The sequence below is a fragment of the Otolemur garnettii genome, unplaced genomic scaffold (genome assembly GCF_000181295.1).
Source record: "Otolemur garnettii isolate 467f Iridium unplaced genomic scaffold, OtoGar3 scaffold00006, whole genome shotgun sequence".
Lineage (NCBI taxonomy): Eukaryota > Metazoa > Chordata > Mammalia > Primates > Galagidae > Otolemur > Otolemur garnettii.
Window position 1 is genome coordinate 28,614,661 of NW_003852401.1, and position 22,560 is coordinate 28,637,220.

Sequence of the window (22,560 nt, forward strand, 5' to 3'; positions counted from 1 at the left end):
CAGTCCAAGGCGTCTGCCATGGGAGGATGGATGCATTTCACTTCTCATATATGTCTTATAAAGGTGAAGCAGGGGGCACGTTTGGAAAACTGGGGGAACTGATAAAAAAGTACCCAGTTCTGGTTTCAGGCTCTGCTTCTTCCTCTGGTGAGTCAGGAGAGGAAGCAACTTACTGACATGTGCCCGGATCCACACTGGTGCTGTCCTAGGGGAAAAGTCTGGAAGCTGCGTGTGCTCAAGGAGCCCTGGAACGAGCCCTCAGCCATTTGTGGGGACGCACATGGGCTTGCCACTTGGGATTCTCTTTTAAAGAATTAGATAAGTCTAAGAATATGGGGAGGGGGAGGGAGAAGTTTTAAAGAATTAGATAAGCGAGGGCACCATTCTGGAACCTAGTTCTTAGTAGACATCATTGTCTGATAGCACAAAAACAAAACAAAACACATCATGGACAATAGAACTCAATGTTCAGTTTGAACTTGGCCTAAGTCAGCTCAGCGCAGCTCAGATAAACTGCTTTCCTTTACTGTGTGTAGGGAGAGGCATTTTTCTAGCACTTCCTTTAGAAACACAGGATCTTTAAAAAATCTTAAAAATCCGTTACAGATTTGTAGTGGAGCCCCTTTGGTCTCCCCGCTGAGATGGAGCCTCTGTGTGAAGCCTTTCCCGACCTGCCCTGTCTCTTCCAGGCCCCTGATGTATTTTGTGCAGATCTCTAACGCGGCATTCTTACACGGTGACGGCTTCTCTCTCTGTCTCTCTCTTTGTCACAACTTCAACCGCCTGCAAAGAACATCTCTGTACTCACATACCCAACTTCAAGTCCAGTAAGTAAAGCAAAATAGATAACATGCACGTATTTTTCAGTTAATGAATGAGTGGCTGATTATTAAATCTCCCACTTTTGTATATGAAGTAGTCAAATGCCCAAACACTCGTAAGGAGCTTACAAACTAAAACACCCCTGGGGGCAACTCATTTGGACCTTGATGGTAGGTCCATATGAATCATTGCTCTCTTCCTATTATCACCACTTCTCCCCTGAGAGCTTAAAACATGGGATCAGAGGACCCTGCTTACCATTTTTCCGATCATCATTACATATGGGCCCAGATACTTGTTCACGCCAAAGATGTCTAGCAGACGGATGTACCAATAAATGATGTTCACGCAGTAGATGACCCTGCCGTCGCTCCTGAAGGGCTGGTCTTGGAGCCGGAGGATCATCCCCACGGAGAACAGGAGGATGGCAATGAGGTCTGTGACGTTCCAGTACTCCTGCAGCCACACCTTCACTTTCTGTAGCAGTTTTCCCGGCTCCGACATCAGAATCTACAAGGCAGGAAGGACAGTGGGGTTAGGTCTGGTTTTTGTCTGTATTTTCAGCCCACATGGAAGAGGCTTGGTTTGCCAGCTGCATAAATCACTGGCTTTGTCTACCTGTGTCTACTTGAATACTTTCATGCGGTGGATGTCCAAGTGAGCTAAGCTTAGGCAATCCAGATGCAAATGTTACAGAGTGGAGATGAGCAATAATTTTAATTCTATGACTCTAAAAGAACATGCAGCCCGTAGGCCATGGATTGGGTGTCCATGGCCCATGGCCTACAGGCTGCATATAAATTACGTGGAGGCTTTTTTCTTATTGGTGGTGGTAGATACCATGCAAATTATGCACAAAGCTCTTTTTTTTTTGCTCATCAGCTTTCGTTAGTACTTGTGTATTTAATGTGTGACCTGAGACAACTCTTCTTCCGATGTGGTGCAGAGAAGCCAAAAGGATGGACACTTCTGCTAGGGATTTGCTATAACATTACTGAATCCGAAAACACTACAAATCTTCTCTGAAGTCTTCCTCCCCCTCCCTACCCAGTAAACAGCACCACTTACCATGTTGAGTTGATGAGGTACTGGGTAGGGAAGAATCTATTTCTCTCTCTTTCACATCCCCATCCTCTGCCATCAACAAGTTGTACCACCTCCACTTCTCCATGCAACCTAACCAGCCTCTTCTCGCCAACCCCACGGCTGCCATCCTATTCTAAGCAGTCTCCCCGCACTGTCATTATTGCCTCTGTTTCAGGACCATCCTATTCTCTGGGCAGCCCACAGAATAATTTTTAAAAACCTAAGCCATGGTCTGGATGGTGATTATACGGTTGTATGCACAGATGAAAACTCATTAAGCTGTGCCTTTAGGAGTTGTAGATTTTGTTACAGGTAAATGATACCTCGATTTAAAAAAAATGGAGAGACTTGAGAGACAAGGGAACAACAACAGAAACTAAAGTAAATTATGATAACTGCATATTTCAATTTTCTGTTGACTTCCATTACAAATAGAAAACAACCTGCAGGCCAGTGCTCAGGAGGGTGGGGGAGACTCGTTCAGGAGGGTGGGGGAGCCCAGGAGTCAGAGGCTACAGTGAGCTATGAGTGCGCCACTGCACTCCAGCCTAGGCGACAGAGCTAAACCCTGTCTCTAAAATGAATGAACAAAGAAAAAACCAAAAATACAAATGGAAAAGAGTCCAAACCCCTTACCCTGGCCTCATTTCACAGCCTACCATAATCTCCCTCACTCTCCACCCTGCAGCCACAGTCACCTGCTCTTAAGCATAACACGTTTATTCTATGCTTAGGCTATTTGCACTTGTTCCTTCTGTCGGGCACTATCTTCTTCCAGATTTATATCTGGCTTCTCTTCACCCTCAAGATCTCTGATCAAATAGCCTTCCTTCTTAGGAAGGCCTCCCTTGGCCCCTAGCTGTGTGTATAGTTGTCTGTAGGTTCCCAAGATAATCTCTAATACGTTCCTACCCCATTTAATTTTTCAAAGTTTTTGCCATTGTATGAAAATATCTGTGTGTGTGTGTACAGGTAGGTATGTATGAATGCGTATGTATGTCTGCCCATCCATTCATTCTTCTTTCCCTCTCCTGGATTATAAACTCCCCTGTATTATAAACTCTTTGTATACCACAGACACTCAATAGATTTCTGTCACCTGACTGACTATTATAAAGATTGCACCTGACAGCCATGCTCTAGTCCTCGCATATCCTAACTGCTGTGTGGGACTCTCAATTTGCCTTAAACCTGGAGAGGCTGCCATGCTTGGACCTATGAAATACACAATGGGGCAACAGGAGTGGCACCCACCCTGCCCCATAGTCTACTACAGGATATGAAGAGTCGGGACCCCAGTTTGGGGAGGCTGTATACCAGGGCCACCGACCCAAATCCCTTGTGTTTGCACATGGGGGTTCCATCTCTTCAAACATGACTGTCCTTCCCCATACTCAGGACCTCTCCAAGGAGAGGCAAGAACAGATGGGGAAAGGTCTGTCTGCAGTTGTTTGTTTGAATCCTCATTTCATTAGAATGGTTTTACCTTCATCTAAATCAGGCGTCCTCAAACTACGGCCCGCAGGCCACATGCAGCCCACCTAGGACATTTATCCAGCCCTCCGGGTGTTTTTGCCGCTGCTGCCTGTCCTGCTTAGCAGCCGACTCATCCCGGGGCCCACAGTCCGGCCCTCCAACGGTCTGAGGGACAGTGAACTGGCTCCCTATTTAAAAAGTTTGAGGACCCCTAATCTAAATACTAAGGAAGGTAAGATTTAGTAAGTCAGGGCTAGGGTTTGAAAGCATGAGGAAGGTACCTGGAGCCAACTGGAGCCTTAGTTTTCATCCTTTGATGTCTCCATGCTAAGCTCTAACCCTGGGTTTCTTAAATCTTAGTGTGCGCCAGAGTCACCTTGAGGGCTGGGTGCAATGCAGACACCCTGGGGTCTCTGCTTCAGCAGCAGGGTGGGCTGGAGGATTGACATTTCTAACATGTTCCTAGGTTGTGCTGGCTACAGGCTGAGAGCTACCATCCTACCCACCAGCAACTTGCACAGCTACTAAAGGTTCCTCACCCCCAGCTCCATGTTAACTGAGCAAAGATCTGCATGTGTGTATGGGGCTTGGGTTATGAACAATGCCTGAATGTTGCTATCCCTTGGCTCAGACTTTCCTAGAACTGCTAACCATGGTATAATTTTTAAATAGTGAAAAAAAATTTGTGAAGTCTCAGCGATACAAAAAGAGACACAAGGAGAGCAGTTTGGGGTGAAGCACAGGAGAAGGTTGAGTCCCCCCGACATGCCAGCCTTCCCCTCCTGAATCAGCCCTTAGACACCTGTCTTAGAACCCAGGACACCCAGGAGCACCATGGTGGTAACGGAAAGAGCAGAGAATCTAGAAATGGACCTGTCAGGTTTCCTGCTTAGCTGTCCTTTCTAGCTGTGGGATATGGAAAAATTGCTTAATCCCTCTGAGTCTTAGTTCCCAGATGTGTAAAGTGGGGATGTCATCATAGCACGCCATGGACCTCAGAGGTGCGGGAGGCGATCCAGATGAGGTCCCGTCTGCTGACGCAGGCTGTAAACAGCACATGCTATTAGGGGATTACTGCTGCTTGCTCTGGTGACTACAAGTAGAAGTATGTGGAGCTGGGAATGGCGACAGCAGGGAAACCACAGGCCTCCCTGTGTGTCCCTGGGAGGGCCGGAAGCACGCAGACTTCCCCACGTTTCCGGGATCTTGCGTCTGACCCGAGGGCCTGCGGGTGACGCAGCCCGTGCGGTCCTCGCCCCCTGGTAGTCGAGCATCTCTTCCGTGAGTTCAGGCCTGGGACACAGGGGTCAGGGAGCCACCTCACTGGGCCCCAGAAGAAAAGGTCAGACACTCTAGTGGTCACCACTTCACTCCCACGGCTACCTCGGGAGCAAGGACTCCTGGGCTGACCCCTTCCTGACCCTGCCCTCTCTGCTAGTAGATGCAGCCTCAGGAGAAATGGATACCGGGCCTCGAGGCTCCTGGCAGGCCGCCTGCTTGGCAGCCTCCCCCAGAACAGTCCAGGGAGTACAGACTGCTCCCTGTCGTCTCCCAGGCTAGTCCCTGGAGAGACTCCAATCTCCCCGCTCGAGTCTTTCCCTTTGCTGCTTATCAGGGGGAAGGAATATGCGTCTGGGCGTTAAATCACAAGAGTGCCAGCTGGCACCGGATAGCACGGGGCCCCCAGCAGTGGCAGCCTCAGTTCTCAGAGAGCTACACAAAGACCAAAACAAAGTTATGACTGTTTTTCAGTTTACAAATGGGAAATCCGCAATACGGGTCAAGAAGAAAAGGCCCCATGAGTGGGGAGACTGCGGGGTAAGTGGCGAGTGGAGCAGGGCACGACGCTTCGTGTCTGTATGTTTTTACAAGTCCTGTTCCTGATGAAGTGGGCTAGTTCTCAGGATGGGGAGATGCTTGTTAGAATAAAAATATTCCCCAAATAGTTTAAAAACTCAAGAGAGGGCTCAAAATGGTAATTTTTTTTTTCAATAAAGGGAGACTCTGTCCCAAAGAAAAAAATAAGGATTTTTTTTTTTTTATGATTCTAATACAATTGCATCAAATAGATCCTGCATCTTTTCTCTGAAGGAAATCATTCCAGAGCTGAGAAACCCTTTCCAGGGTCTAACCTGTCTTAGTAATGAAGGCAAAGGTGAATTTGTAGGAATCCTTTCCTCTGGTGCCTGGGGTATTTTCCTACCCACTGTAGTACACACAGGAAGGAGGGCTGTTCTGCCCTCTCAGAGGTGCAGTGGACTTGACCAGGATCACCTCTGGAAAGGACCTGACCTGTTGTTGACTGCAGCTCGGAGGAAAATGCAGAGGAAAGCACCAGCCTGCCTTCCGGATGGTTTTCTCTCCTGAAATAGGTTTGCAGAGAGCATTGAGCAGGGCTGCAGCGCCCTCTTGTGGACTTCGGCTTGATCACATCCACTTGAGCGGCTCTGAACGTGATGGGCCCCTGAGGTTAGCTTCCATTTCCGCTAAATTATCGAGGGGTGGCGTTCTGATGGCTCCTTTTTGGCCACAGGGAATAAGGGAGAAAAGAGGGACCCTGGACCTTCAACCTAAATGGCAGGAACTGTGCTCAGTTCACCCTGGTGATCCCTAAGGCTGGTGGAGTGGCTGACGTCCAGCAGGTACGTGGCTGAGTGTGGAGAAGGAAAAATGAACGTAGAATAAATTAAATAAATGAATGAAAGTGGAGCTGCTTCTGGAGCTGCTGAAACAGTCTGGAGATTCACAGGCACGCTGTGTCCAAAGACACCCAGAGTAAGGGGCTGAAATGGGAGTTATACGTGGCAAAATTTAGAAAGTCTTGTTGGTAGGCCTGAGTACAGAGAGGCGTATATGGCACCAGAGGCAACTGAAGGGTTTCTTGGGGCGCAGGGAGCGCAAAAGCTCTGTCAGCAGAAAATAGGCTAGAAACCCTAAGCACTTTGGGGATGACAACCCTATAACCGGCACACTGGGAAGCCTCCCGGGGTTTGTCAAAGGAGGAACAGCGGCAGCCCTGGGGCGGCGTTAAACAAAATAGTTTCTGGCTTAATTTGGATCCCAGGACTCCCCCATCCCCTCCACCCACAAATATAACTAACCACCGTCTTTCTCCTATGTCTTCTTTTACAAAAGCAATTACCTCTCTCATCTTTTCTATTCCCAGTGTGAAAATATAGGAGATGACGATCCATTCCTGGGTGGAGGGCCATCGCTCCATCTTCACCAGCACGATGTAGTTGAAGAGCATGAGGTATCCGATGTAGGCCAGCTGTGGGGAAACACAGGACAGGGCTCTGGCTGCGGAGGTCCCCGAGCCCGGCCTCGGGCAGGGCCACTGCCGCGCAGCCTAGAACGAGGTCCCTGCGTGGGACACAGCATTCACGGCACAAGGAACTTACATGTTCTAAACCAGCAAAAGAATTAGAAAAGACTGTGACACAGTCGACCCTCCACTGTTGACCACCTCTCTACACTGACCACCTCTTGCAGTGGATGGAATCATCACCGGCTGGATGTGCACCCCAGGTCCGTCTCAGTACAGGAGGCCTAGTTCCGTATGTTGACCACCTCTGTAGGTTGACCAGTGTGCTCCAGTCTCTCGGGTGTTCAACTCACAGAGGCTGTGCAGGAGTTGCCAGAATTTAATAAGCAATCTTTCTGTTGGCCCTTAAATATGTCAAAGTGCATCCTGGCGATTTGTGCCTATGTGTCACGATGCATTATTTTGTTTTGCAGTTACCTATTTTTTGTGTGTGTCTTCCTGGCTGAGAGGGGAACTGCATCTGGCAGTGGCTGCTCTTGCTCAGGCATGGACTTCAGGTTCTTAAACTAGGACAGCACAGTGGATTTTTGCCTCATGACTGCCAGGCAGAATTACTGTCTATGAGAAGGAGCGGAAGACACGTGTAATAACTTGAACCAACATAAAAATAGCCCATACTTTATGTTGAGGCCCCACTTTAGTTCTCTTCTGAGTTAATATTACCTTTTCCCCACGACCTTAAAGTGCTGGGCTTGTCAGCATCCTGACCGGGTTTTACCTGGTTTTCATCGCACCACCTTTCTGCTCTACCTAAGTTGGAGCGTTTCTTTCAAAACAAGGGAAGATGACACAATTTATACAAAGGAATGGGTCTGTGTGGCCTGTTGGGATTGAAGGGGGGTTCAGTCCTCACGTGGCTCTAGCACCTTGAGGTCGAATCCTGATGTAACAAATTGCTGGATGTCCGCAGAAACTTCTCAGGGGTCAGGTTTGGTGACACACTGGAAGATTCTGTTGTGTCAAGGTGAGCGGAGGGTAGGAAGCATGCAGAGGCTCATGCATGAGAGGCTGAGGAGTGGTGAGAGAAAACTCGCCCTCGGGGAAATGGCAGGTCAGCTAAATCCTCTCCAGGCAATGCCTCAAGTGGAATAAGGCACCTACTGACCTGAGGGGCCTCAGGGGCCATGGGTTGAAACTAAGAGAGAGCTTATTCAAATTTTCTGTACTCCTCAGAGTGGTATAGTAAAGACTAGGACACAGTGTGGGCGGAAGGATTGAGGCCTTGAGGGTTCTGGAGGTACTGTGTGACCTTGGAGCTAGGAGGACAGCTTAGAAGGTGGAGGAAGCTGCAGCCAGCGGGAGACATGGCCAGATGGAGAAAGGTGCTGCTTCCTCTACTGGCAGGGCCCTCTCTGTCCCTCCCTCCTTCCCTCCTATTCTTTCTTTTGTTTCCCTTCTTGCTTTTGATAAATGAGTAAATAGATTCCTAATAGGAGTCACAGGTATTTCCCTCTCTTTTTATTTGAGACAGAATCTCATTCTGTTGACCTGAGTAGTGCCGTGGCATCATAGCTTGCAGCAACCACAAACTCTTGGGCTCAAGCAATTCTCTTGCTTTGGCCTCTGGAGTAGCTGGGATACAGATGCCTGCCACCTCCTCTGGTTGGTTTTTCTATTTTTAGTAGAGATGGGGTCTTGCACTTGTTCAGGCCGGTCTTGAACTCCTGAGCTCAAATGAGCCACCCACCTCAGCCTCCCAGAGAGCTGGGATTAGAGGTGTGAGCTACTGAGCCCAGTTGAGTCACAGGTATTTCTAAGACCCTGTAACACAGTCACATTTGCAGACACAGTTGGCACATATAATTTCCTTATCTCTTAAAAATGAAAATATGTGGGAATTAAATGAGATCCCATGTGCAGTGGGGACTCACTCTCCACCGGAGCAATTGCTCTTCTCTCCATCCTACTTGGGGCTATGATTTTAATCTATGCCCGGGTTCCCTCTCTTCCCTGTCTTTAAGATCATTACCACATCATGAAATCCTCTCGTGAAAGAGTGTAGTTAAATGCATGTAGGACATTGTTTAAAAATCAGTTCAAAATGGAACTTGGTTCATATGGTTTCTGTTTATCGTTACAACACACTGGCACTACAGTCTGTAGCCCCCGAATACAGAATGCCAAAAAAAAAAAAAAAAAAAAAAGGACTTCAATGATTAAAACTCTAAAATATACTCTCTGCCTCTTTCTGATTTGAAATCCTCTCTTTCTGGTTGCTTCCTTTTCTTTGTTGGATCAAATTCCATTGCTTCTAGCTGAAATGAATCTTGTTAACTGCTCTGTTTTTATCATTTTACTCAATTCATTGCAAAACATTCCAAAGCATTATCTTCTCTTGTCCTAGGTGGGCCCAGTGACACACACCCCTCTTCTGGAATCTCTGTATCTTAGTACTTGATAACTCTTAACTTGCACCTGTTCTCTGAATGGAGGTCTAGTGTGTGGCGGAGGGAGAGTGGGCATAGATTTTAATCCTGGCTCACATACTTCCTAGCTGTGTGGAACTTACTTCTTGTGTAAATAACTTAACCCGGCTGGGCCTCCATTCTGTAAAATGGAGATCATTGTTACTTATCTTGCAGGACCTTTGGGAGGACTGGGGATCTGTCTGTCTATCTCCCAACACACCATAGAGGTCCAATGAAGGGCTAATATTTCCCTCCCTTTTCAAGATACTTCTGTATTCCTCTTATCTCCTCTGACCTCAGTCCTTGCTTCCCTTCAATCTTCTGTTACCTATTCCTTCTTTTTTTTTTTTTTTTAAATCATCTTCATCATTGTTTATGTTTCCTCCACTTTCATACCTTTTACCTGTTCTTTAAATCACGGTTACTCTCTAATGAACTTTTCCTACAATATAATATTTTGGGATAACTCCCCCCAAAATGAGTTGTGAAAATAAGGTCTTTAAACACATTCAGACGGCCCAACAGGACTGGCTGGATGTTGGAGGCACCCTATCTCCGGGCTCGATGACGTCCATGTAGCCCTGCTATGGATCCTCTTAACAGGGCACGCTTTACTGGTTTAATTGCACGTGTTTGTGTATGTGTATTCTGTGAGCTTTAACAACCCGTGTAAAATGTCAAAGTTTTAGAACAAAAATATATTCTTAGGAGTCTTATTTTTCAGTGGCAGTCCTATAAGAATTTGTATGTTACTTGCATAAACATTCTTTGTCTATATTCTTCATTAGCCAAGACGTGTGCTTTCTAAGGGATGAAATGCGGGCAGGGACGCCTGGCACAACCCGCTGTGGGTCCTTGGTAGGGCTTTGCTCTTCCTCACTTCCTCCTGGGCTTTTCCCTACTGTCTCTAGAGAGCAGAGAGGGGTATATGGACTTACAAAGGACTTTCTAGCAGTGAGAAACCCAGGGTGCATGCTGGATCCATGAGGCCGCTTTGAATCTTCAGTGTGAATCCTCTCCAGCTGGACACTGGAAATGGGATCTCAGCACAAACAGGATCTGGGAGCCATTTGGATCCCTGCCTCCTTTTTTTTCTTGGAACAGAAGAAGACCCAACCTGCCCCTCAGGAAACTTGTTAAGATGGACAAGTGATCGTATATGGAAACGAGGTGTGTCCTGTCTTTCAGAACCCTGGAAAGAGTAGAAGGGGACGCTTCTGGAAATCAGAGCGAGAAATACTCTTACAGAAAAGAATGCAACCCAAAGCAAATGGGACCTTCATTCTAAAAATGAATTTCATTGTTTACCATCTCTGGCAATGTAAAAAACTGGCACGCCACATCCCCAATTCACTTCTTTGAGGCCTAGGCTTTGTCAGTAAGTGAAGTGGATTTCTGAGAATTGTTGTGTAAACACCATTGAATACATCTGGGGGTTCCAGTTGGTTGGGTTTACTGAGGCCAACCCAGGTAATCACTCAGAAGAGAGACGGACACTTAGGCCCCCACCCCTCAAAAGGTCTATGATGGGGCCAAGAATTTGCGTTCCTAACGAAAGTTTTAGAAATATTGGTACTATTATATCTATTGCTTTCTTTCCTGCTTTCAGGAGTCTGCAAACTTTCTCTGCAAATGGCAAGATCGTTAATTTTTTAAAGTTTTATGGGACCAGCATCTCTATTGCTATAAATCAACTCTACTGTGAAACCACAAAAGCAGCCGGACAATGGGTAAGTAACCAAGTTTGGCTGTGTTCTAATAAAAATTTATTCATGGATGCAGAGATTTAAATTTTATGTAATTTTCACATGTCATGAAATATTCTTTTAAAAACTTTATTTTCAACCTTTTAAAAATGTAAAAATCATTCTTGGCTGGCAGGCCACCATCCAAGGCATTGGGCTGGATTCAGCCCGAGGGCTACTGTTTGCCAAACCCCGGTCCAGGTCGAGGCAGCCGGGGCAGCGTCGTGTAAGAGGATGGAAGCGAAAATGGTGAATGGCAGCGAGAATATTATCTCCATAAAATTGTTATTAGGAGTATGCAGCGTACTTCTATAGCACACAGAACATTGCCTTGAACAAAGTAGGTGCTCAGTAAATGGCATTATGAGTGTTGATGAGCGGAGGGAGGGACACAGCACTGATTCTCCACTGCTGGGCAACATGAATAGCCCAGGAGAAAACGGCAGTTACATTCACACTGCGCCTGTATGTCCAGGCACTGTTCTAAGTGCTTTACATATTTTAACACATTTAATCTTCACTAAATCCTACCAAGTAAGTACTATTATTATCCCCATCTTACGGAAACTGTGGACAGAATGGGAAAGTAACTTGCTTGAGGGCACACGATACTCGGAGGCACAGATGGGATTCCCACCCCGGCTGTTGGATTTCAAAGTCCATGCTTGTCACCACTAAGCTGTTTTCTGCAAATTTAAAAATAATATGGATCTGTATAAAATATATAAATAGGAACCATTTCTGCATGCTTCCGTTTTTCTTTTTTAGGGGGAGGGGTGGATTTTTTCTCTCTTTTTAAGATTGATAGAGTTGGAATTTTGCCTGACTAAAAATATGATAATATTTTTATTTTCATAAGATCCTATCTTCTTTTGAGACCACACTTCAAAGTAATAGTTTTCAACCGGTGGCAGTTTTATCCCACGAGGGGACGTTTGGCAATGTCTGGAGACCTTCTGGTTGTCATACTTGGGGGGTGGAGGATGTTCCGCAACAGAGGCCAAGGAAGCTGCTGAACGTGCTATGTGTGGGGAGCGGCCCCCACAATAAGGAATTGTCCTGCCCCAAATATCAGCCATGCTGAGGTCGAGAAACTCGGCTTTAAAGCCAGGGTTCCATGTTAGCCTACAGGGAGACACAAAAGGCACCTCAGCTGGTCATTTGAGTCATCGTGGCCTCAGACTCAGATGTTCCTGTTGCTGACTCAAATGACCGCTCCGCAGCTGGTGGTGGACAAGGCTAAAAATACAGATGCACTATCCTTCATCTGGCCCAGTTCCACTGGGGCTGGACAGAAGCAGCGTCGACCTGGGCGGAAAGCTCACCTTAAACTTGAAGGATCATTGAAAAGTAGAAACTGTGGAACCAGTCTTAGGAGGCCATCTGGGGGACAGCTCATTGTTTTGTAGGCAGAAAATGTTTGGAGGGTGTGTGCACTGAACACGACCTGTCATGCTGATAGGTTTCTTCAGTAGTTTTTTTCTGCTGTGGTTTGTAAGTTAATTGTGCCAGAGCAGCCTGAACGAGAGAGCAAGACCTCATCCCTACAGGAAAATACGATTTTAAAAATTGGCCAGGCATGATGGTGCATGCCTGTAGCCCCAATTACTAGGGAAGCTGAGCCAGAAGGATCCCTTGAACCCAAAAGTTTGAGGTTGCTGAGCTAGGATAGGGCCCTGGTACTCTAGCCTGGGTGACAGAGTGAGACCTTGCCTCAAAAAAAAAAAAAAAAAAAAAAATTGTATCAGAGCAAGAATCAGATTGAGAGTGGCTACACACACATACCACCTTCTTTAGGGGGTTACTTTTTATATTTTCCTCAGCCCTTACCCACCCAATGTCACGATAAACCCAGAATTGGCATCTACAACAGAGGCAGCTCTAATCTAGCACTCAGCCTTCCAGAACAAGGAAGTGTTTTGAAAAAGGACATCTACTTTCCTGCTAACTAGACTCATACTCCTCTCACCTCTATTTCTGTTAGTTCTCTCTTTTACCATTTCCTTTATTTTGTGAGAGGTGGAGAAATGTAGCCTGTGGAAGTTTCCCAACTTAGCTTCCTAACTCCACAAATCTTGCAAAGCTATTGAAAAAGCAAGGTCACGGAGCACTCCTGCCTGCCTGTGAGGACTCATGTTACGACCTGCAGAGAAACCCACACAGGTGCATGAGAAATGGATGTCGGCTCCTTGTGCCCATCCGCTAGGACGGAGAAAAGGAAAGTTGCTTACCGTGTAGAACCAGAACTTCACGATGGGTGCGTTGTAGAATTCGTAGATTTTTCTGCCCAGGGGGATTAACCGGTGCCTGCTCTGAACTTCCTCTTCATCCTTCTTCCTGGATGACTCCCCGTTGTTTCGTCCCAGCATTGCCTACAGTGGAGAGACGTGACACCATCACAGCAGGGCTCTGGAGGGCATGAAGTGCAATGTGCTCGTTTTATAGATGAGGGAAGGGTGCTCATGAAACGAGATTTAGAGGTTGTGCCTTCCTTAAATGTGCATTTGTATTGCACACATAATCTGTGTCTCCCCTTTGGTTTAGGTGGAAGGCCTTGAAGGTATTTCTTGACTATTCTCTTTGCTTCCACCCTTAGGTTTCTGGAAGATGTGGGTGACAGGAGATACCCAGAGGAAGTGTGTAGCCCAGCAAGGCCAGGCTCCCACCCCCTGTCCTTCCCTACCCTCTCTCCCCCTACACATCATGAAATCGGCTAGATAGGGATTCAAGTCTGTCTCTACCCATGCTAAGTCAGAGTAATTTGGACCAGAATACCTAATTTATCTAAGGGTTGTGAGTAGTCAAGAGATGAATCATCTGAAGTGCTTAAAACTTAATTAGGTTAAAGATGTCCTCCAACTCTTAGGCATGTGTCTTGGCTCCCAGATTTCAAATCCGGTAAAACCTAATTGCAAAAAAAGCAGGACTCGAGGGAAGGCAGACACCTGCCTGGCTGGGTTGCAAGTGACAGGATGCCTCAAAGACATCTAAAGATCCTAGTGGGAGAGAGTTCCAGGTATCGTGTCCCTCAGATGGGGGCCTGAGGCCTAACTTGGACACTGATAAATGGTGGCCCCAGGGACACAGTTTTAACATCTTTGAGTTTTAGTTTCTTTTTTAAACTATAAAATGGGGTAATAAAGCACCTGCTATCGAGTTGGCCTACAAATTAATTAGCATCTGGCACTTAATAAGTGCTCAGTAAACCTCCGTGAACTGAGATCTTCTTGGATACTTGACTAAAATGATCTAGTTGAAATCTCTCACTATAAAAGAATATTTTATTAGACTCTACAACAGCATTTTGCCTTAATTTTTCAATATTGTTCTAAGACAAGACTAGTTCCACAGAGTCTAGAGATTTTTATTAAATGTGAGAACAGGGTAAAATTGTCTAACTTGTCAGGACTGACAAGTTTGGTGATAAGACGGATTACTGGGAATATGACTGTCAGACTTGAGAGATCAAATCATAGAAACAATCTGATTTGAAGTTGAAAATAAAGATAACCACTAGATGACTATTTTTCCACACCATCTTACCTAAAAATATACAAGTGTTAGCTTCAACTACCTGGATCATCACCTCTAATAACCACTTTACTCAGCTACTGACTTCCTTGTAACCAGTAGGATGTCTGGAGAAGGTAACTTCCATTCCTTCGTGGACCACCTGCCTAGAGAAATATCTTGAGTTAATGGGTAGGTGAGGTTCCATTCCAAGGCCTACCAAGTGTTTATGCTGATCAGACAGCTGAGGCCATCTTCATGACAGATATAGCACAGGGACAGCAATAAAACTCTATAAATATTGGTTGCTGACCTCAAGAAGCTCTGAGGTTACCTGATATTTGGCCTCCTATAATTTACATAACACAGTTGTCCTGCTTGTGTTCTTATTTCTATGCTTGACAAATACAATGCCTTTTGGTGACACAAGGAGATGAGAGTAAAGACACCTCGAAGGTTTTTAGACATCTTGGTGAGAGGGTCATGGGGTAACCTCAATGAACCGTGGCTTTCCCAGCAGACCCCTAGCCTTGCCCGCTGTCTATGGACTTGTTAGAACTTTATTAGGCAAAGTGCAGGGTGGAGACATTTGTCTGGCCATGTGAGCAAAACAACAAAACCCACCACCTGCTTTGCCTTTAGTATTTAGATATATTCCAACATGAATGCATGTGTAAAAGGCTTGTCTTTCATGGGTTTGAATTTCTGACATCTCATTAATTCCAGCCTAAGCAGCTTAACTTGTGATTTTGCTGATTTCTTTTTCCTGGAGTCAAATATTTCCTTTGATATTCCTTGCAGCAGAATTTAACAGAGTCAAACACAGACGAAACCCCACAGAGCGGTTTCAGAATCTTTGCTGGCTGGACACAGCCGTCAAAGCTGAGAAGGATTTCGAGGTGAACTCAACTACTAAGGCCACAAAAATGGAGTGAACGGGGGTTGGTATTTTTATGTATCATTGTAGAAGGGCCACAGGAAAGGGTCCCATCCTCAAAGAGGATGTATTAGTTTAGCACAGAACCTGAAATGTCAATCCCGTGAAAGGAAAGACAGTGCCAGTGGGGCGCAGTCTCCAATCCTGTCCCGGGGAGAGGGGGCGAGCTTGCTGAGCAGTGGCTGAGCAGCGACAAAACTCGCCATCAGAGTCAAAGGAGGCTGCCCTGGATAGCAAGGCAGCTGCTGTCTAATCCGGAGCCGCCAGCCCACACTTCCCTTCCTTCCTTTCCCCTCCTCCCTGCTGTCCCTGACTGTGGAGAACCAGCTTTGGCAGTACTGTGATTGCGGGGTAGCTGGTTCTCAGTGAACAACACTAGGACCTATTCTCTTTTAAGCAGACTTTGCTAATAGTCTAGGGATGCATCTGATTTTTTTTTGAGACAGACTCTCATTCTGTTGCCTCAGGCTAGACTGCTGTGGCGTCAGCCTCAACCTTGTGGGCTCAAGCAATCTTCCTGTCTCAGTTTCACAGGCAGCTGGGACTAAAGGTACCACCATAACACCCAGCTAACTTTTCTATTCTTAGTAGAGACAGGGTCTCACTCTTACTGAGGCTAGCCTTGAACTCCTGAGGTCAAGGGATCCATCAGCCTTGGCCTCCCAGAGTGCTAAGATGAGAGGTATGAGTCACCAGGCACAGCTGAGATGCATCTTCTATTGTGGCTTCTTGAAGGATCAGGTCCACAAAGCCACTACCTCCCTTTTCTTTCTTCCTTGAAACCCGACCTGAGACAGTCCTGATTCAGCTTTTGGCTGTCTTTCTAGAATGTGTGCTAATGTCAAGGCCCCAGCACACTTGACATAGGAGGCCTGGGTATCACTTTGGATTCACTTTGCTGCATGGTGGACCAAACCAGCTGAGCACCCACATTTGAGAATAGGGAGAAATTCTCCCTCTTTCTTAACCCATGGGCTAAAAGCATGGACAACAGAATCCGTACGTCCAGGTTCTAAATTCAGCCTTGCAATTAATTGGCTAAGCAAACTTGGACAATTTAACCTCTCTGAATCCCAGCTTCCTCATCTGTAAAATGGGTATATTAATAATAGTGCCCACCTCATAGGACTGTTGTGAAAATTCCATGAATAAGTGCTATAGCACTGTCATAACAATATTAATGCATATTTATCAAAGTTTCTGGGTGTGCCATTTGCCAATCTAAGTAGTCTACATGCATACATTTTAAGTGATACATACCACCTGTGAGGTAGACAATGTCATTCCCATGTTAGAGGTTATAGCCCTACTCACTGGGAAGGGAATAGGATTCTGGCTCTAGAGCACACATTCTGCTGGAATATTCAATGAAGATTTGGGATTATTACTACCAATGATCTACTAATGATTAAAATGCCTTATCCCATCCAAGAGGCCAAAATTAGGGCAAGATTGTTAGAGAAAACAGAGCTGAGTGCACTCCTCCGCAGGTTTTTATGAGGATCCTGAAGCTGAAACAAATGTTGGCTTTCAATTCAGTGAGTCAGGATTGGACGGGAAACAGATGTTTAGAAAGGGCCCACTGGAAAGAAATATTGTTTATCTGTAGGAAAAACAATTCATACAGTGGTCCCACTAGGATAAGAATGCAAAGGCTTTTTGTCACCCGAGCCTTTTTTGTTTTCTCCCCTTATATCTTCTTATGGGTCACTACAGCAACAGTCATCAACCAGGGTGGTGCTGGGGGGTGTGAGGCACATCAGGAAAGTCCTTAGGGGCTGCTGCTTGACAGCTCCCAAGCTTTCAAGCCCTGTATGTCCCTTTAATAGTGCATGGTATTTTTAGCCTTTGGAAAGGAGCCAGTGGCAGTCACGCTGTTCAGGCGGGAGTTGCGGGTAGCCGTCCCAGGCCCAGCTGCCCCCTTCCCTCTGCAGAACAAAGCATCCATGCTCTATAATTATACCAGGAAGAGCTAATAAAAGCTTTCCATACAAACCTCAAAATTCAATTAGTGCTGCCATTGTGAGCCTGACCCCGAAGACAGATACAGGCTCAGCTTCTGATCAGCAGAACAGTTCCAGCTCAGGGAAGCTGGCTGCTCCGGAATCATGGATTTTCTCTCTTCAGGTGCTAAGACAGACACATTACCTGGATATTCATAATACTTTGATTTTTTGGGAAAGTGTAGGGTGTCTTGCTTTTGACTTATGTGGGTTTGTCCTGCACCATTGGCTGGCTGGAAGATTTCACATACAGTTGGACCCTAGGATAATCATGCTATATTTAGACAGAAAGGGAACACTTTTATTATACCCTGGTCTCAACACTTAAATGAAAGCACCCCGTGATTAAACACAGCGGGGGCTAAGGAGCAGACACCGGACCACAAAGCTCTCATCAGCAGGACAGGCAGATTAGTGAGTCTCCCACGGATGAGGACTGGGTTGTGCTTTCTTACCGTCAGTTCCATGTCCTCTTCCTCTTTTTCTTTTGTGGGCTTCTCTGGTTCTTCTGGTTCCTTCTCTTGGAGATGGATTTCCTGGGCCTGAGTCATATAGGGCATGTCGTCTTTGTTCTTGAACTCCAAGCTGAGAATTGAAGGAGGAAGTAGAATTCCCAGAATTACCTAAAGTAATAATAATGATAATAATAATAATCACATTTAAAGGATTAAGATTAGGGTGACTGCTTAGAATCAGAGGGCCTGGGGCATGGTGTTCCAGAGTGTATATGACGCGCCCACGGGTGTTGTATGCTCTGTGGGGGGCCTGACCTGGACAGCTGACTACCTAAACACATTACTGCCAACAGGGTCACTTTGTCTCTTAGGGGATAGTATTTTGCATGGTAGTTCACTTGAATTGTGGGGGGAAGAAAGCATTTCACCTTGGGTGGTGCCTGTGGCTCAAAGGAGTAGGGTGCCGGCCCCATATGCCAGAGGTGGTGGGTTCAAACCCAGCCCTGGCAAAAAAAAAAAAAAAAAAGCATTTTACCTAGTACACTTTACCCAATTAAAACTCACTTTGTATGGAGGAAACTAAGGAAAAAGAGAGGCTCCATTCAGGACAAGAGTGGGAGAGAATTCAGATTTCCACTTAGCCATTGGACAGCACTTGATTTTGATTGAAATTAGTTCATACATACATCCATTGGCAGTTGCTTATGTGTCAAGTGGGTTGTCTCTGTATTATCTGATTATGTCTGTTAAAAAATACTGTTGTAAGCTGACCTTGAGAGAGTACATGTAGTATAGCACCTTATTCGTGTTAGAGTAATCCCCACAATGCAACAGAAGCACACATAAGAGGTCTGACACTCAAGTTCTCCAACTTGCCACCATGTGCGTATGTTGGCAGCACTTACAAACAGCTTGTCCACACCCTAGTGGGCTCTGTAGGCACCAAGAGGATGCCCTTGGACGAATGCCCCAGGAGGGGCCAGCACTGAATTTCTCTCAGGTCTTAACATCTTGTGTAAATCTCTATGTGAGGTTACTAAATACAGAGGCCCTTCCCAGGTAGGGCAATCTCATTCTGCATTGTTGGGGAGCAAGTGCAATTCTGAACGATAATACTGACATCTATCTTGTGGTCCCCTAGTCATCACGCACTTCATCTCTCCAGCCTAAAATGACACTGGGGTACGAAGCTTCCAAAGTTTAATCTCCCTGAAGAAGCTGCTCCAAGGTGAGGGGCTGAGAGAGATCCTGAAGGGCTAAAAAAAGCTTTCGGGGGAAAAAAATGATCTTCAAATAGTGAGGCAGAGACAGCCTGTGCTTGACTGCCCACAGGGACTCAAGAGCAGATCAGAGGAAAAGGACAGTGATGACCCTGAATTCTGGGTGCCTGGCAGGCCTGGGAAGGCTCAGGTAGCATGCTGGCAGCTTTTGGGGGACATTACACCCTGTATCAGAGCTGAGAGAGGGCTTGGCTCCCTGCCTGAGGCCAGGCTTGGCGGTCATTAGCTGCAGAGTGTCCATGACTCACTGTACAGAACCCTTCTGTGACCCTGGGCCAGGAGCCAACAGGAAGAGTGGGGTGGGAGGAGGCATGGTGGGCCGGAAAACTGGGGGCTGGGGGTGGGGAGGGAGGAAATGTAGGTCAAAGGGCACAAAGTTGGAGATTGGTAGGGTAAGTACAATAGAGATCTGTAACTATAGAAGACTATAGTTATAATATTGTATTGTATACTAAAAATTTACCGGGAGAGTAGATCTTACCACACATACACAAAGGGTAACTATGCAAGATGATAGATACTGGTAATTTGCTTGACTATAGGAGCCATTTCACTGTGTATATCGAAACGTCTTGTTGTACACCTCGACTATTGTATAGTCATAAAAGAAAGAAAGAATCTGGCATCACAAAAATTAAAAACAAAAAAGGAACAAAACCCCCACATTCTTTCCATCTTCTGCCGTCTATGTTTTATCTTTCTTTCACTTCTTTCAGTTTAATGATGTCCTTCAAAAACATATTAAAAAAACCATTAAAAAAGCAAAAGCTACTCATCAGCCTACTTATCTGAAAACCAGGAAAGTCCTTCACATCATCCATTCAACGTCAGAGGTAACGACTGGGAACAATTTACCATCCTTCCTGTTTTTGTACAGATTACTTTATACAGACATGACAAGACATTACACACGGGGGAAGAATGGACTCGGGTTACACAGACTGGTCTGCAACTTGCTTTTCCTTGTTTAAGAGTAGAGGGTTACCTAGCAATGGCTTTACATGTAAATCTGTCTCATTTTTATTTCAGTTTTAAAACCGATCTCAAGCACATCTGGGAAGTGCCAATGTCTCTGTGACATGATACCAAGGAGGGCAGGAGGTTAAGGCACCCACAGGGTGACAGGTGCGAGGTGAGGACTCCTGGTGTGCTGGCTTGTGCCCATGGAAATGGCACTTCCTGTGGTCCCTGTGTATAACCACCACTTTTGGATCTTCTGAAAAATATTAACGTCTAGGCAGTCTCTCTAGGGATTCTGATTTCGCAGGACTTGGGGGAGGCCCTAGCCTTCATATACAAAGCAAAGCAAAACAAAACAACATCCTAGGGGTGATTCTAATGCGTGTCCGGGATTTGGAACCACCCTGATAACACAAGAGAATGCCTAACCCCACCACATTTTTGGCTCGGACAACTCCAACCCTCAGGCTGGCACAGCCCAGAGGGCCGCCTTGGGCGCGCTGACCTTGAGGCCTGAGTTCTTGCGCATGCGCAGCCGGCCCATCCACATGTCAGTGAGCAGCATCTGGCTGCACGTGTGCGCGATGAAGTCGCGGTGCTTGGCCGCCACCGCGAGCTGCAGGCACGTGGCGTTGCTCCAGTTCTTCAACTCGTAAGTCAGCAGTTTCATGGCCAGCTGCTCGTCCTGTTTATAGGACTGGTCCAAGAGCTCCACCGCCAGCTGGCCAAAGTCCCTGAAAGGGAGAATGGGAGGAAGAATCCTTTAGGTGGGCTTGGGGACGTGGGACAAAAGTGGGGACCTGATGGCCAGTCACAAAAGGTGGTTGCTGTGTGGTGTAGCTGTTTCCTATGGGGACTAGTCTGTTCATAAATTTAGCCAGTATACATTAAGCGTCTCTGTGTGGGGGATACGGTGTTTACAACTGGGGTATTAGTCAAACAGGTGTGATCTGCTCACTCATGGCCTCAAATTTGGGCCGGGCAGGGCGGGGAGCAAGCCAGTCAGTCAATAATTAGAGTGCTGTATGTCGTCTTAAATGTGGCAAACCTCCGTTCAAATTCCAGCCTTCCCAATGATAAATGTGCAATCTCGGACAAGCTGCTTAAATTCTCCCATCCTCATTTTCCTCAGAAATGCATAATAATAGGACCTATTTCTTGGGGTAGTTGAGAGGATGAAATACACATTTCTAGCTAACTTTATGGGCTGCCACCTGTAGTAGGTAAATTACTCACGCCCACCTCTGTGTGCACTATGGGAGCGATACTGTCTCCCCTTAACGTTTTGGGTAGCTCAGACCCTCCGGTATTTGAAGCCCACTTTCCCATCTCTACCCCAACCACCCCATCTGCTGAGCAGGCCAACCTGGAGTTGTGATTCAGCTCCTGGGAAACGTCGTCCACCATGTCATTCTCAGAGGCCTCGTGAGCCATGGCTTTGCAGAGCTTACAGGCCACCAGGGCCTTGGCCATGGCCTCCTCCCCGTGTTGCCAGAAGAAGAGGGCCATCTTCTGCCGCTTCATGAGGACAGCCCAGACCATCAGCTCATGGAAAGGGAAGGGGAAGTGATTGATCTCGGGGTCATCCAGGTCGATGTCCACCTCTTCTTCACGCTTCTTAGTTGTCTTTCTTCCTCGCCTCAAGGGAATATCGTCCTGTAATTTTAGGGACAACACACAGGCTGAGTTAGAAATGAATCACTTTCTTTACACAAGTAGCTACTATAGGTCTTCTACTGGCTCAGTTCTGGGATCCATGAACTAGGCCGGCACCTGTCTTAAAGGAACTTACACACAGATGCATGTCAAACTTTAAAACAAGTTATAATTAATACATGAGCTAGTCCTATGGAAACATGTCAATGCTGTACTCTAAATAAAAAGTTATTTTTTAATGGGCTGTTTTCTTTTTCTTTGTCCTTTTTTATCTGCTACAGGTAGGTTGGTTTGTACATGTCCCATGATGGATGGCACTATTCTTTTTGCTGAAAGGACAGGGCATCCTATTTGCATATATGATAATAACCACATAAAAAAAGATGGGAAACAGATAATCTATCTCAAGTTCATGCATATGTATTAGATGCATTTGTGAAGTAGTTCTGATCTATGCCATTTATAAATACCTACGGAGAGATTCTACTTACTAGAATGTATATCCTTCCTAATTCTTTTCTTTTCTTTCATTTTTTTTTTTCTTTTACAGTTTTTTGGCTGGGGCTGGGTTTGAACCCACCACGTTCGGCACATGGGGCCAGTGCCCTACTCCTTTGAGCCACAGGAACCACCCTCCTTCCTAATTCTTTAAGTTAGTATTTCAAATATTTTTTTTGTTTGCCACGCTGACATAACCTCATGGTGGAATTTTCAAAGATACTGTGAGATGCCCCCAGTGACACTTGACAAATTTTAATTTTAAAATTATGTACTAAGACTTCCCACTGAAATGAATTGCTAGACATTTTTTTAAAGATGGGAGATGAATTGAATAAATAATTGACACTAATAATTTGAGCCCTTACCTCCATTCCCAGCAGTTTCAAAGCTTTGGGC

The 22,560-nt window shown here is 46.0% G+C and overlaps 1 protein-coding gene across 23 annotated transcripts in view; it reads right to left on the bottom strand.

Annotated features, from left to right (window-relative positions):
* Positions 1 to 22,560, bottom strand: part of TRPM3 (transient receptor potential cation channel subfamily M member 3) — a 559,493-nt gene that overhangs the window by 63,832 nt on the left and 473,101 nt on the right. For 14 of the 23 annotated variants that reach the window (XM_003782940.1, XM_003782941.1, XM_003782946.1 and 11 more), the window contains 7 exons: positions 22,530 to 22,559; positions 21,374 to 21,663; positions 20,513 to 20,741; positions 17,768 to 17,935; positions 13,094 to 13,234; positions 6,527 to 6,655; positions 1,081 to 1,332 (listed from right to left, as the gene is read on the bottom strand). In XM_003782940.1, the coding sequence (XP_003782988.1) occupies positions 1,081 to 1,332; positions 6,527 to 6,655; positions 13,094 to 13,234; positions 17,768 to 17,935; positions 20,513 to 20,741; positions 21,374 to 21,663; positions 22,530 to 22,559 (1,239 nt within the window). The remainder of the gene's footprint in view (positions 1 to 1,080; positions 1,333 to 6,526; positions 6,656 to 13,093; positions 13,235 to 17,767; positions 17,936 to 20,512; positions 20,742 to 21,373; positions 21,664 to 22,529; position 22,560) is intronic. The other 9 variants (XM_003782943.1, XM_003782944.1, XM_003782947.1 and 6 more) reach the window with 1 other exon arrangement.